This window comes from Epargyreus clarus, unplaced genomic scaffold, assembly GCF_041222505.1.
Source record: "Epargyreus clarus isolate Ecla_fem2 unplaced genomic scaffold, WU_Ecla_fem_2.2 ptg000007l, whole genome shotgun sequence".
NCBI classification, from domain to species: domain Eukaryota; kingdom Metazoa; phylum Arthropoda; class Insecta; order Lepidoptera; family Hesperiidae; genus Epargyreus; species Epargyreus clarus.
The window spans coordinates 1,042,797-1,062,835 of record NW_027332215.1 but is presented as its reverse complement, the minus strand read 5'-3'; the positions used below and the strand labels follow the sequence as shown (position 1 = coordinate 1,062,835).

Genomic DNA, 20,039 nt, shown 5'->3' with positions numbered 1-20,039 from the left:
GATTGCTTATTAATAATATACGTAAGTTGAAATACCTAGTATCAGTGTAATCAACATAACGCTATATTACTAATTAGATACCTTGTGTTCGTTAAATACACGATGTCAAAGCTAGGTTTCGTGGAACTAATCTGAATCTCCATTTCCAGTGTGGACGCAAAGCAAATTTCACAGTCGGGTTATCAAAGCTCAAAACCGAGCGATTAGCCCGCAGGTGTCCGAGTTAAGTCCTATTTATAGAGGTTAGTGGTGCTCTGATTCAGTATTTCGTCGGGTTGTTTGTTGACAAAATGGTACATAAACATAAATAATTGTGGTCTTCGTGTGTAAATCGTCGGTATCAGTTTAAGGTGGGCTTCCGTTGTCACGACTGCGATGTGACTAATGTCCGAAAACGGTATGACATGGGGCTCTTCAAAAAAGGGGCAAAAAGAGCTCTCATACAAAGCCGGCGATGCATTGGCGACTCCTCTGGTGTTGCAAATGTCCATAGGCAGCGTTGACTACTTTCCATCAGGTAGCACGTCTGCTTAATCGTTAGGTTAAACTATAAAAAAATCGCTGCATTAGTCGCTAGTCACGAGTATTATTATGTAATAGTTATTGTGAAATATGTCTTTAAAAACTGAAATATTACTTTATCATAAGCTACACCGTCTCCAATGAATACAAGCAATGTTTTATTAGGAGCAATTCAAAAATAACTCCTAGGTAACTGTCACTACTCATTATAAAATTATTGCTCAAAGTTTTAATCAACGCGAAAAAATATTTGTGGACGAAATTTAATTTAAGATAGTTTATACATAACTTGACCACATTCTTAGCAACAGCACTACCACCAGCAGCAATCGCATCGGTCGCGATCCACGGACGTGTACCTTTATTGGCTTCAAACAAACCAATAGAAATTACTAGAATCCTAAAGTATTTGATTACTTCTCATTCAAAGGCTTCGATAAGTAATGAATACTGACTAATTATCAATTCAAGCAAAACTGAGGAAAAAAAATGAAAAGTTTGACAAAAGAAATTTTTGACATTTGACGTACAGTTTTTAGACCTCAGAACGTTTTCCCTTCTTACTAAAAACATCATAACTCAACAATTTTTCCCGGACACTTTTTAGTTACTTCTTAGAAAACAATACACCATAAAATTTACGTGTTTTGTATTCAAATATTACAAGACAATACACGAAAGCGTATTGTCTTCAACTTCTACTAAGATTCTTACATTTATTGGTACAAGTATAAATGTAATCCTAATTAAAAGGCACAGTAATAAGTCTTGGGTTCCGCTAGACGCAGGAGAGCAAATTCCATAAAGGCCTTCATTTACGACGAATTACACAAAAGCGGACATTGTCAGACGCAGGCTTTTGTGAAGCTTCCGAGCTTTGACAGTGTTAAGCTATGCCTTACGTACTTATAAATATGTCAAAATATTGGTACGAAATATACTAAAATTTAAATTTGCTACAGAAGTCACAAATAAGCTTGCAGTCGGCCTGACTGTGACAACTGACACCAAAAATTAATTGGTGTGAGTTATGGAGTTGCTTCTCCATATCGAAACACTGCGAAGTGGTGGTAGATTATTAACGTTCGTTGATTTGATAATATTTAATAGCTCTTTTATAAAAAGTGCGATTCGAAGGAACACGAAAGGTACAGTAGAAAAATCTTGTACAACTTTTAACTTAAAGTTTACATTCTTTAATTATTATTGATAAAATATTTACAATGATTGTATGTGCACGCTAATCGTGTGACGTCCGACAGACACACACAAGTGATCTTGAAATGGTTTCGTTATTTAATTTTACGTACAGATCCCTGAAAAGGAAGCACAAGAAACCTGGTACGAATTATGATGATCGATATACACAAATAATGTAATGCATTGTGGCGTGGAGGCCATATAATATGCAACTGCCCATATAGAGGGGCTCAAACCTCCCTTACGTATGACCCTGGATGACCTTTTCGTGCAGGCCATCAGTATTACTTATTGCATAACAAAGTTAGGGCGAGAATATTGAACGCCATTACGGTTAAAATTTAAACGGAACCAAACATTGGCTATTTCTGACTAGTAAATGATGGTTTTTGAAATGAAAACTTAAAGGTGGTCCTTTTGTGGTTTGCTTTCGGCGGCACCAACGCCGCATCTATTTCTGCCTAATAACAACAGTGTTTTTTTTTTATAATATAAGAGTAGCAGACGAGCATGCAGTCCACCTGATGGTAAGTGGTTACTGCCGCCCATGGACATCTGTAATCAACTTCACATAGGATTAGATATTCCTACCTGAGGTCGGCCACAGATGCGCCGCTACCCCTAAGAACTAGGCTGGAACGCTTCGGAAAAGTCTGTCTCCCTTACCACACCCTTCAAACCGGAATACAGCAGCGCCTAACACTGCTGTTATTAGGTAGAAATTGGTGTGGCGGTGGTGCCGCCGGAGTCGAACCACAAAGGGTTCTACCACCTTCTTCAGTGTTATTTCAATTTAATCCTCAGGGATATCGGTGCAATTGTGGTCGACCTCATGTAGGAATCCAATCTTATGCGGGGTTGATTAAATAGTCCATGGGCGAAAGTAGCCACTTATAATTAGGTGCTCTGCATGCTCTCCTGCAACTCCTATATAAATAATAATATAAGCGTTATTTGGTAGACGAAAGACAGACAGACAAACAATCGTCGGCTTTGAAGAAGATGATTCTTTTACCACTTTTCTTAAACATGATGAGAAGATGATCTGGGATGGATTATAGGTCCATGGTCAGCAGCTATTACTAATCATCAAGAGCAGTTGCTTATTTGCTACTTTTGTAAAAAAAATAATGTAACCTTGTACCGTAGTCTGTTTGGGGACATTCAATGCAGTGACTCACCAAGGGCAAGCGGATTACGAGGGTGCATCCCCGTTGTGAGGGGTAAAATGTATGCATAAAATACAGCAATTAGTGCGCACAGACTACAGATGAAACTTGCAAAGGAGCAGCTCATATGCATATAGATCCATGCGTTTTACATTTTACTTGTTTTCAAATGATTGAAGTATCATACGATCATGTAGTCCATCGATGATAACTGATTATTGCCGCCCATAGCAACTCCATATAGAACACGGAATTTGAACCCCTGGTAGACCTGAAGCCCATCATAGATGTGCTAGCACTCTTGAGGACCAAGATGATCGCCTTATTTTATTTTTATAATATAGTAATAACAAACGAGGGACACCTGATAGTAAGTGACTGCTGCCGCTTATGGTCATGTAATCAACCCCAAATAAGACTAGATATCTTCCTGAGGTCGACCACAAATGCGCGGCTACTTCTGAACACTAAATTAAAACTTCGCAGATAAGTATCGCTTACCGTAGCATTTAAATCGGAACACAGCAGCGTTGATCACTTCTCTTACTAGGCAGAAAATCCTTCAAATATAAGTCAGTCGGCATCTACACCATTATATCGAAACGTAGCTGAAGGTGGTAGAACCCTTTGTGGTTCGACTCCGGCGGCACCACCGCCACACCTATTTCTACCTAATAACAGCAGTGTTAGGCGCTGCTGTGTTCCGGTTTGAAGGGTGTGGTAAGGGAGACAGACTTTTCCGAGGCGTTCCAGCTTAGTCCTCAGGAGTAGCGGCGCATCTGTGGCCGACCTCAGGTAGGAATACTTAATCCTATCTGGGGTTGATTACAGATGTCCATGGGCGGTAGTAGCCACTTACCATCAGGTGGACTGCATGCTCGTCTGCTACTCTTATATTATTAAAAAAAAAAAAACGTAGAGCTTCACGTCAGAAATTCTCCACTAAAACAATTGAAAGCAACTTGCGAGGAAGCTAACAAAGGCAGAAGCATACATTTATTTCCATTTCGAGGTAACTTCATGTATTAGCACATATCACGTATTCCGCAAAACGTCAGCAACATGTTATAACAAACCGTATTTCCATTTATGTAACTCGATTTGTGAGCAAAGCACATCTGCGCCGATATTACAGTCTCTTTATGAATTTGATTTAGCGAGCGGATTTGTGGTTCACCTGATGGTAAATGATAAATAGTCACTGCCGCTCATGGGTCGGTAACCAACTCTATATAAAATAGGGATTTTACCAAAAGTCAGTCACAGATGTGTTGCTATACTTGAGGACTTAGTTGGTCACCTCATCTACACTAATATTATAAAGAGGAAAATGATTATATCAAATGACGTTTACAACGAACAGTAATAGTTCGGTAGTATGCTTACGTATGGGCAATGGATACAGGAACACTTCCCGAGGGAATATAAGTGCCAAAGGCCACAAACAAGTATACGACTTTTCAAGTGTTGGAAAAATGTTGGAAGAAAAAATAAAAAAAACACTCAAGCAGACCCGAGCAAGAAGTAAGTAAAATAGGGAAATGTCATATGTTTTCCCAGTACTCCAATGATAAATATAATTAATAAATAGGTAACCATCGCCTCCTGCTCTCGTGATCCAGAAATCTGGAATTTCTGCACTAATAATTCATTTAACGAGACTAACAAGCTGGATTTTGTGCGAACTCACCTCACTTCCAATTTTGTTGTAAGAATCGCTTCCTCTTTATTTGTAGCAGTTAATTATACGAAGATTTCTTTTTCAGAATAAGCGACCTTTTAAAGGTCATGTTTGTTTCCACAAAATATAAACACAAATTTAGCATTTTAATCACATTGATTGTTTAAAAGGCTTGCCTACAAAATGACGCAAAAGAAACCAATTTCTAATAAATCACGGAAATATTTGCAGGCATAATATATTATATGATTTGATAATTAAAAAAGTAGATCCTCAAAATTACACCGTTGGTACTCTAAGATATCAGGCAGTCAGGCGAAGGATAAAAAGCAGTGATGTTAGTGGTTAAGAAACGCGGCCTCTCGATCGAGGGGTCCGAGGTTCAAATCCCAGGCACGCACCTCTGATTTTCAAATTTATGCGTATTAGAAATTAATTATCACTTGCTTAAAAACGGTGAAGGAAAACATCGTGAGGAAACCTGCATACCTGAGAGATTTATAAAAAAAAAATCCTAAAGGTATGTGAAGTCTACCAATACGCACTTGGCCAGCGCGGTGGACTATGGCCTAATCCTTCTCATTCTGAGAGGAGACCCGTGCCCAGCAGTGGGACAGTAATGGGTTGATGATGATGATGATGAGGCGAAGGATTTCCCGGTCTGCTAAGGCGACATCGGAATCAAATTGGGATCAGTAGACGGATCACTATTAGTTCCTCCTGCATCCATTTCGTGAAACTATAATTTTCGCTATCCTAAATTCATTGAAGCTAACGAACAGAATATTATTGGCAAGTTGAATTTACCGTTTACGATTTCCTCTCATAACGATATGACTTCGTGTTAAGTAAACTATAAATATTATTATTTAACTATTACGAAGTGTGATACTGATAATATTTACTATTTATACATTACACGCAAATACTCGGGGATTTGTCTAGAAAGTGCTGAGAAAATTGAAGATTTTACTTAATTCATCATGGTACTCTGCCAAAAATTCTTTGCCAGTCAGAACAGCTGATCTGATCCATTCTTTTTTTCTCCTTTTGGACTAGACGTGTAGCCACTCGGAAATCTTTCTTCTCCAAAAAATATTCCCTTGAATGATGTGGACGAATTATGTTTGAAATTATTTTATTTAACATACATCAAAGGAATAAAGAAAAATTGACTACGCCTACCTTGTTTTTATTACAAGCTTAGCGCTTTGCTAACGCACTGGTCTTCATATATAACCATAATCCGCGTCTGCTTATCTTTAACACTAATTGGAATAATATTGAAAGCGAGAATAGTGCTCTAACGCACAATAATAATCCGTAAATAGCGATGCTAAAAGTATCATTTAGTGACAATAAAGCGACGATGGCGGAGAATAACACAGCCATCGGCAAATTGAAGACGCTAAGCCGATTTGATATCACGATCACTAATTGGATCCCACTGAGCCGGACCGCCGGCTGATAGCCGCAAAGATCGGCCGGTTATTACGAAGTCATCGTTAATTATACCAAAATTTTGTGACTGTTTTTAGGGTTACGTCCGTAAAAGAAACGGAACCCTTGTTGGATCACTTGTGCACCTGTCCGTCCGTCTGACATACCCAATATTCACCAACTCACCAACTACACCGAATTATAAATTTGATACTTTATGGCTTACCGTGACCTTAAAATGAAGGTATAATGTACACTACTAAATTTGAAATTCAGCAACAACTTAAATAATTCCCTTACTATGTATATTAGACCCTATGATTCCAGCATACTCAGATTCACTAGCTTACACTGAATGTGAATTCAATTACCCCCTGCCTATCAAATTTGTGGTGAGACTGCAGGCGGAAATTCCTGAAGCCAGAGGTATGATATTTGCAGGAAACTGGATCTGTTATTCTCAGGTATGTAGTTATTCTGGTATTCACGTACTAATTAAGCTATACACTAATTCTCAGTTTTGCAGAAAATTCCACTCATCATACTATCGAATAATATTCGTGTAGATTTATAAGTACTGTCAGCATAAAATGTCTTAAAATAACATTTTTGAAATCGAAAATAGCACAAGTTCATGAACATAAAACATGTAAATTACTCGTATCTAAAATTGTCAAAGATTGCTGAACATAATTTTATAAAATCCTTACTTCTGTTTGTAAGACTCTATAGACGATATCAGTAATATTGGTTGGTCAAAGGTGATAAAACTGTTCGTAGTTCGTCGCCGTTGGCATCACCGCCACATCTTTAATGCGTTTTACCAATAATGTTAAGCGCTGCTGTTTTTTCGTTTGAAGCTAAGGAAAAATATTTAACAATATGCGAGTTACATGCAGTCTTTTCTGATAAAACATCTGTAATCGTCTTATGTTTTTAAACCTATCTGAAGTTGATTACAGATTTCCATGAACTTCAATACTTATCGTCAGATGGACTGCTTGCAAATATGATACCTCTCTAGACAATATCACTCCTATTCGTAATGTGATTAATACTAATACCGATAATAATGATTCTATCGAGAGCCCAATCGATATTGGGGCGCCACGATCTATCTATACATCGATGCACTCTATTTTCGTGCAACAGGAATGCACGGTGCGTCAGTCACCGCCATCAGAGTCTGAAATTGGCTTCGAATGTTAAGAACTAAACTTTTGACTTTTAACCTCGTCGATACCGATGTCATTCAAATATTCATAGACGGTCGAAAGGCAAAACTTACTTAGCAACTTTATGAAAATGTACGAGGAAGTGATTTGAACGTGAAATCTTTACAAAACCACTCGTATAAAATAAATGTATATAAAAATATTTTCAATCTAAACAATGAGTGTTTAGATTGAACCGTTGAACTACATTATGAAAATTTTAAATAAAAAGATAAGCGAAAACCGTCGGAAATAGCGGGTTCTTGAATGACGACCGCCATTTATTTAAAACCGTTTTTTATTTTTAGTTTTTGTTGTTATAGCGGCACTATTATACATCATCATCAACCCATTACTGTCCCACTGCTGGGCACGGGTCTCCTCTCAGAATGAGAAGGATTAGGCCATAGTCCACCGCGCTGGCCAATTGCGTATTGGTAGACTTCACATACCTTTGAGATTTTTTATAAATCTCTCAGGTATGCAGGTTTCCTCACGATGTTTTCCTTCACCGTTTAAGCAAGTGATAATTCATTTCTAATACGCACATAAATTTGAAAATCAGAGGTGCGTGCCTGGGATTTGAACCTCGGACCCCTCGATCGAGAGGCCGCGTTTCTTAACCACTAGGCTATCACTGCTGCACTAGGCTATCACTGCTGCTATTATACATAATCCGTAAAAAAATCAATTATCTATTTATTATTCAGGAGATAGAGCCCTTCGACCTGGGACAGACAGCGGAGGCTTAGTAATAGGGTTCCGTTTTTGTCCTTTGGATACGGAACCCTAAATATATATGAACACAAAATGCGCACTGGAGCACTGCAAGTCGTAAAGTTAGTTTGCCGTAAAACGCACAGAATGTAAACAGTTCATGCATCGGGTTTATTTATAGACGCACCCGTTAGGACGGATGTCCAAATTGAGCAATTAAATCTTTGGCGCCTTGTTTTTAATTTGGCATCTGAAATGTATACGGATGTATGTATGCGACGTTACACTATGCTAATCTAATATGTTACAGAATAATATCGGAATAAATGCTTCTGAATACATTTCACGAAGTTGTCAGTAGATGGCGTATGACGCGTAATAGTCTTTTTTCAAAGCTATCTTCAAAATTGTTGATAATCATCATACATTGTTTCGTCCGCAACGTTTTTATCCTTGAAAACTGAATTAAAATGTCTCCCTTAATTAATAGCCTTCAATCCAAAACATAACAGCTTAAAGCTTAATAGTTCTGTTGGATGAGCGTTATAATTTCCTAACATATAAACACACTCTATACCTTCATTGTCAATAACAGCATTTATCATTGATAGACAATCAGCAAATTCTGTCAAATTTTCAGGCTTGTCTGTAGGCATATAAATACTGAAAACTAAAATAAGTTTTTCTGCCGAAAGTTTGACCTTAATGCAACATATACGAGTACTATTACAATTTATTACAGATACATGTGGAAATATACTTGTACGCCACATTAACGCAACACCTCCAAAAGGTCGTCCACGTAAAAGTAATGTAACTTAAATTAATGCTTCGCGATCGAGGAGGTGGTCCCTCCAGAATATAACTTTAAAAGTTCCACAAAGCAAGAAGTGCGATCGCCAAATTTGAGCTATTTAGCTGATTCAAGAACGCATGCAGTTCTGTTTATATACTTTTCGTTATCGTCGTCATCGTCGTTATTTGGTATCCAGAATATATCACAGGGAAGTAGTTATGGAATTCACATGTCAACACGTTATGAAGACGGATTAAAACTGCATGCGAGAAACGATGTATGGAGAATCAATTTTGCAAATCCATTTGCTTGGTATTTCTAAAATATGGAGATGCCAATATTTTTGACGAATTTAAAAAGCGAATTACATTCTAGAGTAGTTCGACCGTAATGTCGTCATCATGAGGTGTCCGATTCGCTTAAATTCGTTTAAATTTAGTTAATTCTTTTTCAGTAGTTTTGTTTTTGTAATAAGTACTAGTTGTCGGGAAACCCATCATGACCACCGTTAGTCGTAGTGGCAACAGACGACGCGCCTGACTTCCTCACCAGCTAAAACCTCAGTGTTCCACTTTAGGCCTTTTTTTTTTTGTTGACGAGGGGGAAACCTTCAAAAGGTACCCGACGCCGTGGGAGTAACGACGGGTTATGTGGGACTTTTACCGCACTAAAACCCCCCCGGTGGCCGTCCTCAGCGCTGCGTAGAGGACTAAGGGATCTCCAAAGGAACGAACCGGAGTCCTCTTGGTGCGTGGCCCCGTCTGGCTCCGTCCAGATGCTTATGAAGCTCGCCACTCCGTGTGGAGCGTACGACGGTATGAGGTCACACATACCATCGTTCTTCCCGGGGTCGCTAGCCAGGCGGTTAGAGCTCCCACTCTTGCCGTCCGCAACCCCGAAAGCCCCCTTTTAGTCGCCTCTTACGACAGGCAGAGGATACCGTAGTCTTATTCTGATCCCGGAACTACAGGGACATCCAGTTTAGGCCTAGTGAGGAGGACTCACCGGTTTTTGGTCCCCATTAAGACTCTTGACTTCGGAGACGTCTGTACGAATAATTAATATGGAAGTGTGTCTTTGTTATGTCCAAGTAACTATTTAGTAAAAAATGTAACATAACTTATAACAAACAACAAATTCTGTCTGTCCGTCTGCCGGTCTGTTAGTTTCGGTTAATCTCCGAAAAAACTTTATCAATTTTGAAGGGGCTTTCACTGCAGGTGAAATAATATTAAAGTGTAATGTAATTCAAGAGTAGGGATCCACGCAACTCAATAACACCCATTGTAAGCTTCAGAGTATTACAGAGTAATACAATAAATAAAATGATACTAAATGGTTTTCCTAATTTGAAAATATTTTTAGTATTAAGCTAATTAATACGTAAAAAATACAAAATCGGCTTTAACCATTAACCACGTCATTATTTAGCGTAAACAGGCTTTCCCCATCATTACCACCGATAAGTGAAACAATACTGAATTCATAGAGTTTTTCATTAGCTTTAATTAATATTGTGGTCTAGGTTACAAAGCATTTTATACCTGAATAACCAATAATTTTGTTTGAATATACTGTTACATATTTTTCGCTGAATTCATGGAGCTTTTAAATTTTAAACGTATGAAATTGAATGAGAAAGATGCAATTACCCATTAGCTTTAATTAATAATGTGGTCTTGATTAAATTTTAGCTGAATAACCAATAATTTTGTTTAATGAATATACTATTATATATTTTTCGTAGCGGATATTGGCTGCTTATTAATGAATACATTAACCCGATACGCAGAGCTGTTGGCTTTTTATTTGATGATCCTGTATCATGTTCATTTGTTGCCTATAACAATAACTAGGATAATTTGCTGACATTTAGCAGCGTTATTTCATATATAATCATTGCTCTGGGATAATTTTAAAACGCACTATTAATATTTTAAGGCAGAACCCTTTGTGGTTCGACTCCGGCGGCACCACCGCCACACCTATTTCTGCCTAATAACAGCAGTGTTAAGCGCAGAACACATTCTGGTTAGAAGGGTGTGGTAAAGGTGACATACTTTTCTGAGGGGGTACATATTACTTCCCAGAGATAGTGCCGCATCTGTGACCCACCTTGGGAAGGCTAATCATATCTGAGGTTGATTACAGACGTCCATGGGCAGGAGTAGCCACTTACCTTTAGGTGCCCTGCATGTTGCATGCAAAAAGAAGCAAAAGCCAGAAAAAAGTTTGATGTATGATGATGCAATGTGTAATAGACACATACATATTTTTTTGTGTAAAGCCTTACATAAATAAAAATTAATTAAATGTAAATTGTAAATAATATAAAAAAATGTTTAGATAGAAAATAAAAATGCTGCACCTAAAAAACAAAAAAAGAGAGTCTAACATTAAACAGTTAAACATTTCAAAACAATAATAAAAACACCTTTAAACCCACAATTTTTTCAACACGACCTTGACAACCGCGATAATCACCGCCAAAATCCCACGCAAGAATCCCATCATCGAATCATGTTAAAAATCAACATGTGAATCACCTTTGACGTCAGGGACCGTGGGAGATAAAGAACACAGGAACGCCCGTGATTCACGCACCACATAAACAACTAAATCAAACATAAAATATGGAGTTTGTTCTGCTTCTATAGCGATACACCTTCCTATGCGGTAGTGGATGACATTCAAAAATACTTATATGTCAAACAATCTGGAATAATCAATTAATACCTTTTTAGGGTTAAAACGGAACCCTATTACTATTTAACTAATTTTTAATGGTAGAGTGAGAAGCTCAGGCAGCAACGCATGTATAATCGGACTACCCTAGGACCTCCGATCGGTTAGAACGGCGATACTTTACCTCTGGTGTTGCAAATGTCCATAGTCGACGGTGACTGCTTTCCATCAGGTAGCCCGTCTGCCTCATCGTTTAGGTACAAATATAAAAATATACTATATCACATAGTTGATTACAGATGGGTGGCACTTGTCACTTACTATTAAAGATTTTCCGAGTCTGGCCGACTCTAGTCAGTACTCGAGTACTTACATAAACTGACATACTCGAGTACTAATAAGTGATACTCGAGTACCAGTACTCAAATACTGACGGTAATCGTACACTGACTCCAGTCTTAGGTATATGGGCAAAACAGTTGAGGATTGAGAGAAATTGTGCAATTTACAACTTGCTTAATATTTTGTGTTTGGTAAGTACCAACTTTTTTATTTGGTCTTCGTGTTTTTGGACTTTGTGTTACAAAGTACTCGATTACTTCATGCAAACTCGAGTACTATTTTGAATACTCTGGACTCGAGTACTGACTCGATTCTTTTTTATATGAGTACTAAAGTACTCGAATACCAAAAATGGCCGACTCGGCACATCATTACTTACCATCAGGATAGCTCGTTTCCTACTTCAAAATCATAAAGCCAATTTATATTTTCTATGAAGTTACTTGAGAGACTTAAAAGAATAAACACTTGATAAATATCAATGAAATCAGTTCAATCAAATCAATCAATGTTAATAGGTTCAAGTACCTCAACTGAAACAATAAAATAAATAAATCTATTGTTACTTTTCTCATTGAATCAAAGAGATTTATATTAGTGGAAATGGATTTACAAACTAAGGTTCTCTATAAAAATTGGGCCCAACAAGCACTCATTTAACTGAGGATAACTTGCCACATTACATTCAAGACTAATTAAAATAGTATAGGAGTCTCACACAAGATTAACATAAGATTTTAAGGTAGTAGAACTCTTTATAGTTCGAGTCCAGCGGCACCACCGCCACACCTATTTCTGCAGTGTCATGTACTACTGTTTTCTGGTTTAAACGGTGTGATAAGGGAGACATACTTTTCCGAGGCGTTCCAGATTAGTCCTCAAGTGTAGAGGCGCATCCGCGGCCGACCTCAGGTAGGAGTATAATCCTATCTGGGGTTGATTACAGATGGGCGGCAGTAGCCACTTGCCATCAGGTGAACTGCATGCGCGTCTGCTGCTCCTATACTATAAAAAAGTTCAATCATGCGTTACTACATCAGATAACTTAATTGAAATGCCTCATCTATCTAATATGGAATATTAAATCTTTTTCACGCCCTTCAAACCAGAAGACAGTAGCGCTTAACACTTATGTAATTATCCAGAAAAAGGTGTGGCGGTGCCCCCGCAATCGAACCACAAAGGATTCTACCAACTTCGAAGTATGTTATAATGTCTGAGTAATAAAAAACAAGATTGTTTGAAGAGTGTTCTGTTTCTTAGACAAACTTTCCACTTTATTAACAGTGTATCAACTAATAAATACGAAGCAGAAATGAAAAGTTGTTTACAAGAAAAATGAAAAATTCAACAAAGATTGAACTCCACTTAGAAATATTGCTTGTAATTTGTAGATTCTTTTTATTTACTCTGTCTAGTATTTACTTACTCAATTGGCAATCAATTGAGCAAATAAAATCATTGTATTGCCTGTAAAATAAATACCAATTTTTAGAGTTCCTTACCAAAACGGTGGCAATGGATCTCTATTACTAAGTCTCCGCTGTTTTTGTGTTTTGTTGCTGTAGATGCGCACTTGAAATTTTTACGGCGGCTGTTGTTACAACAACGACTAAAAAAGGCAGAATAGAAATGGGAGTTCCATTGCAAAAAAACGGTATTTTGTTATTTTTTTTTTGGTTTATCAACTGAACCGTAAAACCAGTCGGGAAACGAACCCGGATCCGGAGCCCTCACCGTCTCAGGGCGATATGATTATTTATGAAACTTTTAGCCACACACGCATATATATACATGAGTGTGCGCATCCACGTACCTACGCACACACGCGTATATGTCACGTATGTCTCACAAATGCACGCACAGTATAAAAACATGTTAAAAAATTAATAAATCCTCGGAACGCAATCCTGCATAATAAACAGTAATTTAGCAGCGATGCGCGTGACGTCACCATTATTTGCATTGGCCGCAATTTTCTAGTGATGACAAGAAATATCATATGTTCTCATTCATTTTATTACGAAGTTAAACATGATTGCGTAAAACTTTTAGTTGTTTGTCTCTTACAATGTGCAACCGTTGAATGCTGCAAAACAGCGAAGTCAATAGAATTTATAATCACAGTGTAACTGACTAATAAGCTTTTAGAGACCCCATGTCACCGTTACAATTTTGGCCTTATATCCACACTAAAGAACTAGAAACTCTCTGAGCTATTTTCATTCGCTACCGCGGCCGTCGCGTAAGCGTGGCACTCATGGAAGCATGTTTTTTTATAATATAGGAGTAGCAGTCGCTGCAGCGGCATGCAGTCCACTTGATAGTAAGTGGCTACTGCCGCCCATGGACATTTGTAATCAACCCCACATAAGATAAGATTAGATAAGATTAGGTCACAGATGCGCCACCACCCCTGAGTACTAAGCAGGAACGCCTCAGAAAAATTAATCACCATTCCAACCAGAACACAGCATCCCTTAACACTTGCTTTATTAGCCAGTACCAAAGCTTAAACATCCAATATTGTCGAGATTTCCAAGATGATATGATTACGCTTATCACCAACATCACCTCGAATTGATTGACATATATTTCAAAACAACTTATTACCGATTACTAAGCCGTAGATTCCACCTTCCATGTCCTATCTATCACTACTGTATAGTTATTTTTGGACTGAGCTCATAAAGGATTCTCATACATTCGGAACTAACGTAACCTACGTAGAAAATCAAAGCATAAGCAAGTTACGGTGACCTATCAGACCATGAATGCATGATGTAACCGCTACATTTCTATCGGCAATTTTGCTGGAACGTTGCTAGTAATGACAGCGTCATTCATCCTCGTTGATATCATGAATATGTGGCGTGGAGTATTACGAAAAGGTCATTCTTGGTATTATAGAATAGATATGAGCTAGGAATACTCGTATTCTATAATAATAATAAAATGTTAAGTGTATATCATTTGCTTAACCGTTGATCTGTTGGCTCGTCATTACCATTGTAGTCCGCGATTCCTATCAGGGTGGAAAGAATTTAGGCGATAGTCCTAGGTGCTGAGTAAATGCAAATTGTTCACTTCATATCCTTCCTCGTATACCTTTGGAACTTTTTATGAAGTCGAACGAGTTCTAGCGATGTTTGCTTCGCCGTTTCAAAAAGTCATATATACTCTCTAAAAGCCAGGCTTGTCTATTTCAGTTACTTGCACAGTATTATGTATTATGGTATTTTGCTGTGGGGTAGTGCTGCTGACATAGACACTATCTTCACTATTCAAAAAAGAGCATTAAGGGCAATATATAGTCTGCGGCGTGGTGAGTCCCTAAGATAACTTTTCCCACTATTAATATATTGACGGTACATAGTCAATACATCTATGAAAATATAATGTTTGTAAGAAAACATACTGATATGTTTAAAAAAAATAGTAGATACCATAACTTTTATACTAGAAATAGAAATAAATTATCAATACCTAAATATACGAGTAGATTATGTAAGGTGGCTAGATCCTTCATGGATAACTGTATTCGCTACTACAATAAAATACCCGACCAAATTGTGAATCTCACAGAAAAAAGTTTAAGCATGTCATTAAACAAACGGTATGTAAAAAAGCGTACTATAGGCTGACCGCTGAGTGATTATTTGACTGATAAAACGGTGTGGTCTGAAGTACGAGTAGCCCCAGCTTCACGTGTACAATTTAGAGCCTATTTTTTTTTAAAAGATGGAGTTTCTGTCGCCACGTCTTCTCCATAACGAAACACCTTGTGGTAGCGGTGGTAGTTGTAATGACATTCAAAAAGTGTTCTGTAACGAACCTATTTTGAATAAAAAGAAAATGATTTGATTTGATTCGAAAATGGCACTTATCTTGAAAAATCATAGGTGGGGTTCGTTGGTTTGTTGCTGTCCTTTACTAAGTTTAATTAAGAATGCTGACAGAAATTCCCAAACAAAGGTTTCATTAAAAAAAAGTTCATATTTTACTGAGTTGATTGTGAAAACTGAAAAGTGGAAGTGTGAAATCGAAGTCTATCAAGCGGTCAAAACGATACAAAATCTTGATAGGATCATTATGGCCATCAGCATCTTGATGACTCGTCGCCGGTTTCGTCTCGGAATGAAAATAAATTTACTAATTTGGACCTAATGTTACACTGGTCAAGTACAAATCGATGGAAGTCAGGCATCTTCACAGAAAATTATAGAAAAATCGCTATCTTTAAATTTGGAGACCCTAGAATATTTTGTCTGGACGGGTGTGGGTCGCCGTATTTCATATGGTCCTAATTTTACTGTTAGAACTTTCCAAAGTTGCACGACATGTAATCGAAAAAAAAACCTGTGTGATCCTTGCTCTGCAAAGAAAATCGTTATCGAGCAAAGATAACAACGATGCATTCCTTTAGACTTTAAGAGAACTTTGTAGCTTGTTAAACACATTATAGTCAAGGCAAGTCGAGAGCACTGGTCGCACATAATCCGATCAAGAGATCAGGGTCTTTTGAAGATTTTCTATAAAACAAGCAAGACTGAACATTCTAAAATATAAAATAGAAAAGTATTTAATAAGTGACATAAAGTATTAACAACCAGCAGTATAAATGGATCAATGCGATGTGCCTGTGACATTTGGCCGAATGTTACAGGTACATCGCATTTTTCATTAATAAATGCACTTTGTTTATTCATATTTAAAACACTTTGTACACAAATTATTTGTACCATAAATCATAATGGCGTTTTGATTTTGTGCTGTCAAGTCTGTCAGTTGTAATTGTACGTTTAAAAATAACAAACACTCTTTTACGTTATTTTATCAATCCAGAATTCAACATAGCTTATGTTGATAAAACATATTATTTGGATAATATGGTAATATAATTTTGAATTTTATAATGGGAATATAAAATATACTTCACGCAATTTTAAGATTTCTGCACGGATTATAAAAAAATGTGTATTACTGCCATCTGTGTTCAAGTTGACGAATTAAGGTTATCAAATAAAATAATAAGGAATGTAAAATAATACTTTATTCAATTATATCCATATTTTTCTATTGACAGTCAATAACTCGGTTGCCTGGAGACTTGATATCCAACAGTCCTCCACCGCTATTTTCACTTACACCACCAGGGGCGTTGGCAGCATTTGGTCAAGGTGACGGCGCACCAGTATGCCATTTTCAGTTCTGACTTCATAATGGAGTCTACCTAATCTTTGGATGACGACTCCGAACTCCCATTTAACTCTTGGGTTGGTGTAACTGCGGACTTGTACCTTATCACCTTGTCCGAACTCCTGCGTTGGCGGTGCATTGTAATGTAATCTGGATAGTGGGGCGGATTTCTTAAATAAGGCATGCATATAGGTTCTTAGTGTTCTTACCTCTCTGCCGAACATTAACTGATAAGGTGATAACTCTTTTGTATTAGGTGTACGTCTCAAGCGTGCCTTGACAGTTAACAGTTTATCAAATAAACTTCCGCTCTTGCTGATATAAAAGAACATTCAGGTATTAGCCGAGTATTTTCTTTTGTACATTCAAAAATTTAAATTTTAGCTTTGTATATATTTCTTCAAATTCGTACCTGTATTTTATTTCCTCTTCTAAATTTTCTTCTTCTGTAAGCCATTCAATTTTTTCTTGAATCGCGTAGAATTTGTTCAAATTTTCTTGTAAAGAATTCAGTCGTATATTTATTTCTTCAATGTCAATTTTTTCTATTCCCGAAATGTAATTTTCGGTTCGTTTCATTAACCCACGTAATGTGGCTCGTATTTCCTTATTGTTTTTTAGTTCATTCGACATCTCGTCGCCAATATCAAATATAATAATAAGGAATGTAAAATAATACTTTATTCAATTATATCCATATTTTTCTATTGACAGTCAACAACTCGGTTGCCTGGAGACTTGATAGTTGGATATCAAGTCTCCAGGCAACCGAGTTGTTGAAAGGTGTTACTTATTTTCGTTACGGAATTTCTCGATTCGGTCGCCGCGCTCAAAGCCCGCGATAAAAGCTATGCAATAGCTTAATAATGATACTACCAATCTTCATGCTTCAAAAATCGGATTGGGAACAATCAGCTCGGAATGTGCTGCAAATCTACAGAAGAAGGCTTTTTTTCATTTCATTGGTTATTGTTATAAGAAGCTTTAAAGGTAAATAAACCAAGCAACCATTTTTATAATGAAGCGCACGCAATCTGCAGATGGTAGACTATTTTATACGATAAGTGGTTACCGACCATCATTGCGTGACATGCTCGCTATTTGTTTGCGGCGGTTTCGTTGAGACCGCTTCAATATCATTACTCGGTGCAACTGCCGCGGATTCATGAAACTATAACATAGATTAAGTATGCTTCCAGAGGTAGCTACTGTTTAAGACAATGAAACTTAGAACCTTGAAAAAGATGAGCAGTATCTTGAAAAAGATGAGCTTTGTCGTGTTTAAGGAAGCGAATACGAAATTAGCAGGCCAGGGGCAGGCAGGCAGGCAAACCAGGGGCAAACAGCAGCGTATATTCCTTCAATCATCGATACCCATACTCGAGGGCATAGAATTAGCTTTATAAAAAAAGGGATTCCAAAAGCAGTGACGTAGCGCATGTTCACGCCGTCTGGTGCGGAATGCTTTTGGTCGGCGTTCCTTCTGTTTCAAGGATTTTTTTGTTGCCTATTACGTGGATGCAACTGCCGGAACCCGTGGTGTCCATAATAAGTCCCCCCTTCTAAGGAAACTAAAAGGAGGACTTTACTAGGCCTAAATGATGGAAAGAAAATATGAAGTAAATACATTCCATCCAATATGAAGTCTACAAAAATAACAACCCCATTACTATCTTGTTGGTCATAGAGCGATCTGCGCTTGAGGATTAAGTTAGATTAAGGCACCTCGTTCGCTATGCATGGTGCGTGTCACCCCTTCAGACCAAAACAATTAAGTACTCCACGACAGATAGGAGTGGCACTTATCCCCTAATTATTCAGGAAAGTTTTAAGTACTTTTAGATTACTCAAAAAGTGCAATTATCGACGATATTAGGCCTAGTGATCAAAGCCAAACCGATCGTAATAAATCGCGACCTAACACAACACAGCCACGCATAATCATACGGAAGTGTCGTATGTGTGCGTCTTCCGTGTCGTCCTCGCGCATCGCGCCGCGCCGCAGTGGAGGGGCAAGCCTCGCCGCGGCCGGTGTTATAAACCGCTTTACGCCCCCGGCTCGCCACTTCGGCTTCGGGAACGGCGATCATCGGTGCCTAAACGCTGAAGTCGCCTCTGCGCTCTGAGCTAGCGTTTGCGAAGTTCAAGTGAATTGAGTTCGATTCTCAAATTTTTTTTGACATTCATTTTTAATCGAGGATTCTGTTTATCTTTCTACTATTTGTTTTTTTTTGTTTTCGGTCTTTTCTCGCGACCGCGTTCGGAGTTTGGAGTTCGGTTCTACTTTCAAACATTTTAATTTTTGGTGGCTGATAAACTGATTTATTTATTTAATGTGTAAAAACTTTTGAATGTGTTTGGCTGACAATTGAGCTGCAGTAGCAGTCAATCAGGATGTCGAACGTAAGTTTGTTGGTAGTTAGTAGTTGATTAGCTGAAATTTATGAACGAAAATGCGAGATTGTATGTATGATTTGGATCTCCTTTTTATGAATTAAAAATATGAGTTGTGAAGTCTATCGTTATGTCATCGATATTAACGAAGAAAATTACGGACAGCTGATTGAAGAAGACCGAAGACCGAATAGTTACAAAACATGCATTTAATACAACTTTACCATGTTTTTGGTGAAAAATAAACTTCTTACCGGATATATTTCTGACGTTGTAAGACTTTTTGCAATAGTATTATTATTGTCTTGTTTTACATAAATATTTAGGTACATTTTTTCCCGCGATGAAGTTTATCAACATGGAACAAGCTTTGGCAAAATTTAAATGACCTACATTTTGGCAAAACCGAATTTTTCAAATAATCTTGCCTGTGATTCACTATCCTACTTTGAAGAAAGAGACTAATTTTAACATTCTAATTTTAGATTTTTTGCGTGCTCATGACTAAAAGAGTGAAAGACTTACACGAACGAAGCTCTAACGGCGACAATCGTTTGATAATATCGGATTAACTTCAATGACTTTATAAAATGTAACACAATTGTTGATGACAACATATAATTAATGCTTTTAATAAAATATTTAGATTACACTAAGGACATATTTATGTTAAGATAAAT

General features: G+C 37.5%; 1 protein-coding gene across 7 annotated transcripts in view; it reads left to right on the top strand.

The window, feature by feature from the left end:
- Positions 1–20,039, top strand: part of pico (ras-associated and pleckstrin homology domains-containing protein pico) — a 216,533-nt gene that overhangs the window by 110,979 nt on the left and 85,515 nt on the right. For 2 of the 7 annotated variants that reach the window (XM_073074327.1, XM_073074325.1), the window contains exon 1: positions 19,030–19,368. The exons of the other annotated variants lie outside the window; for them this stretch is intronic. In XM_073074327.1, the coding sequence (XP_072930428.1) occupies positions 19,360–19,368 (9 nt within the window). In that variant the 5' untranslated portion in view covers positions 19,030–19,359. Of the gene's footprint in view, positions 1–19,029; positions 19,369–20,039 lie in introns of those variants that run through there. 7 annotated transcript variants of the gene reach the window in all.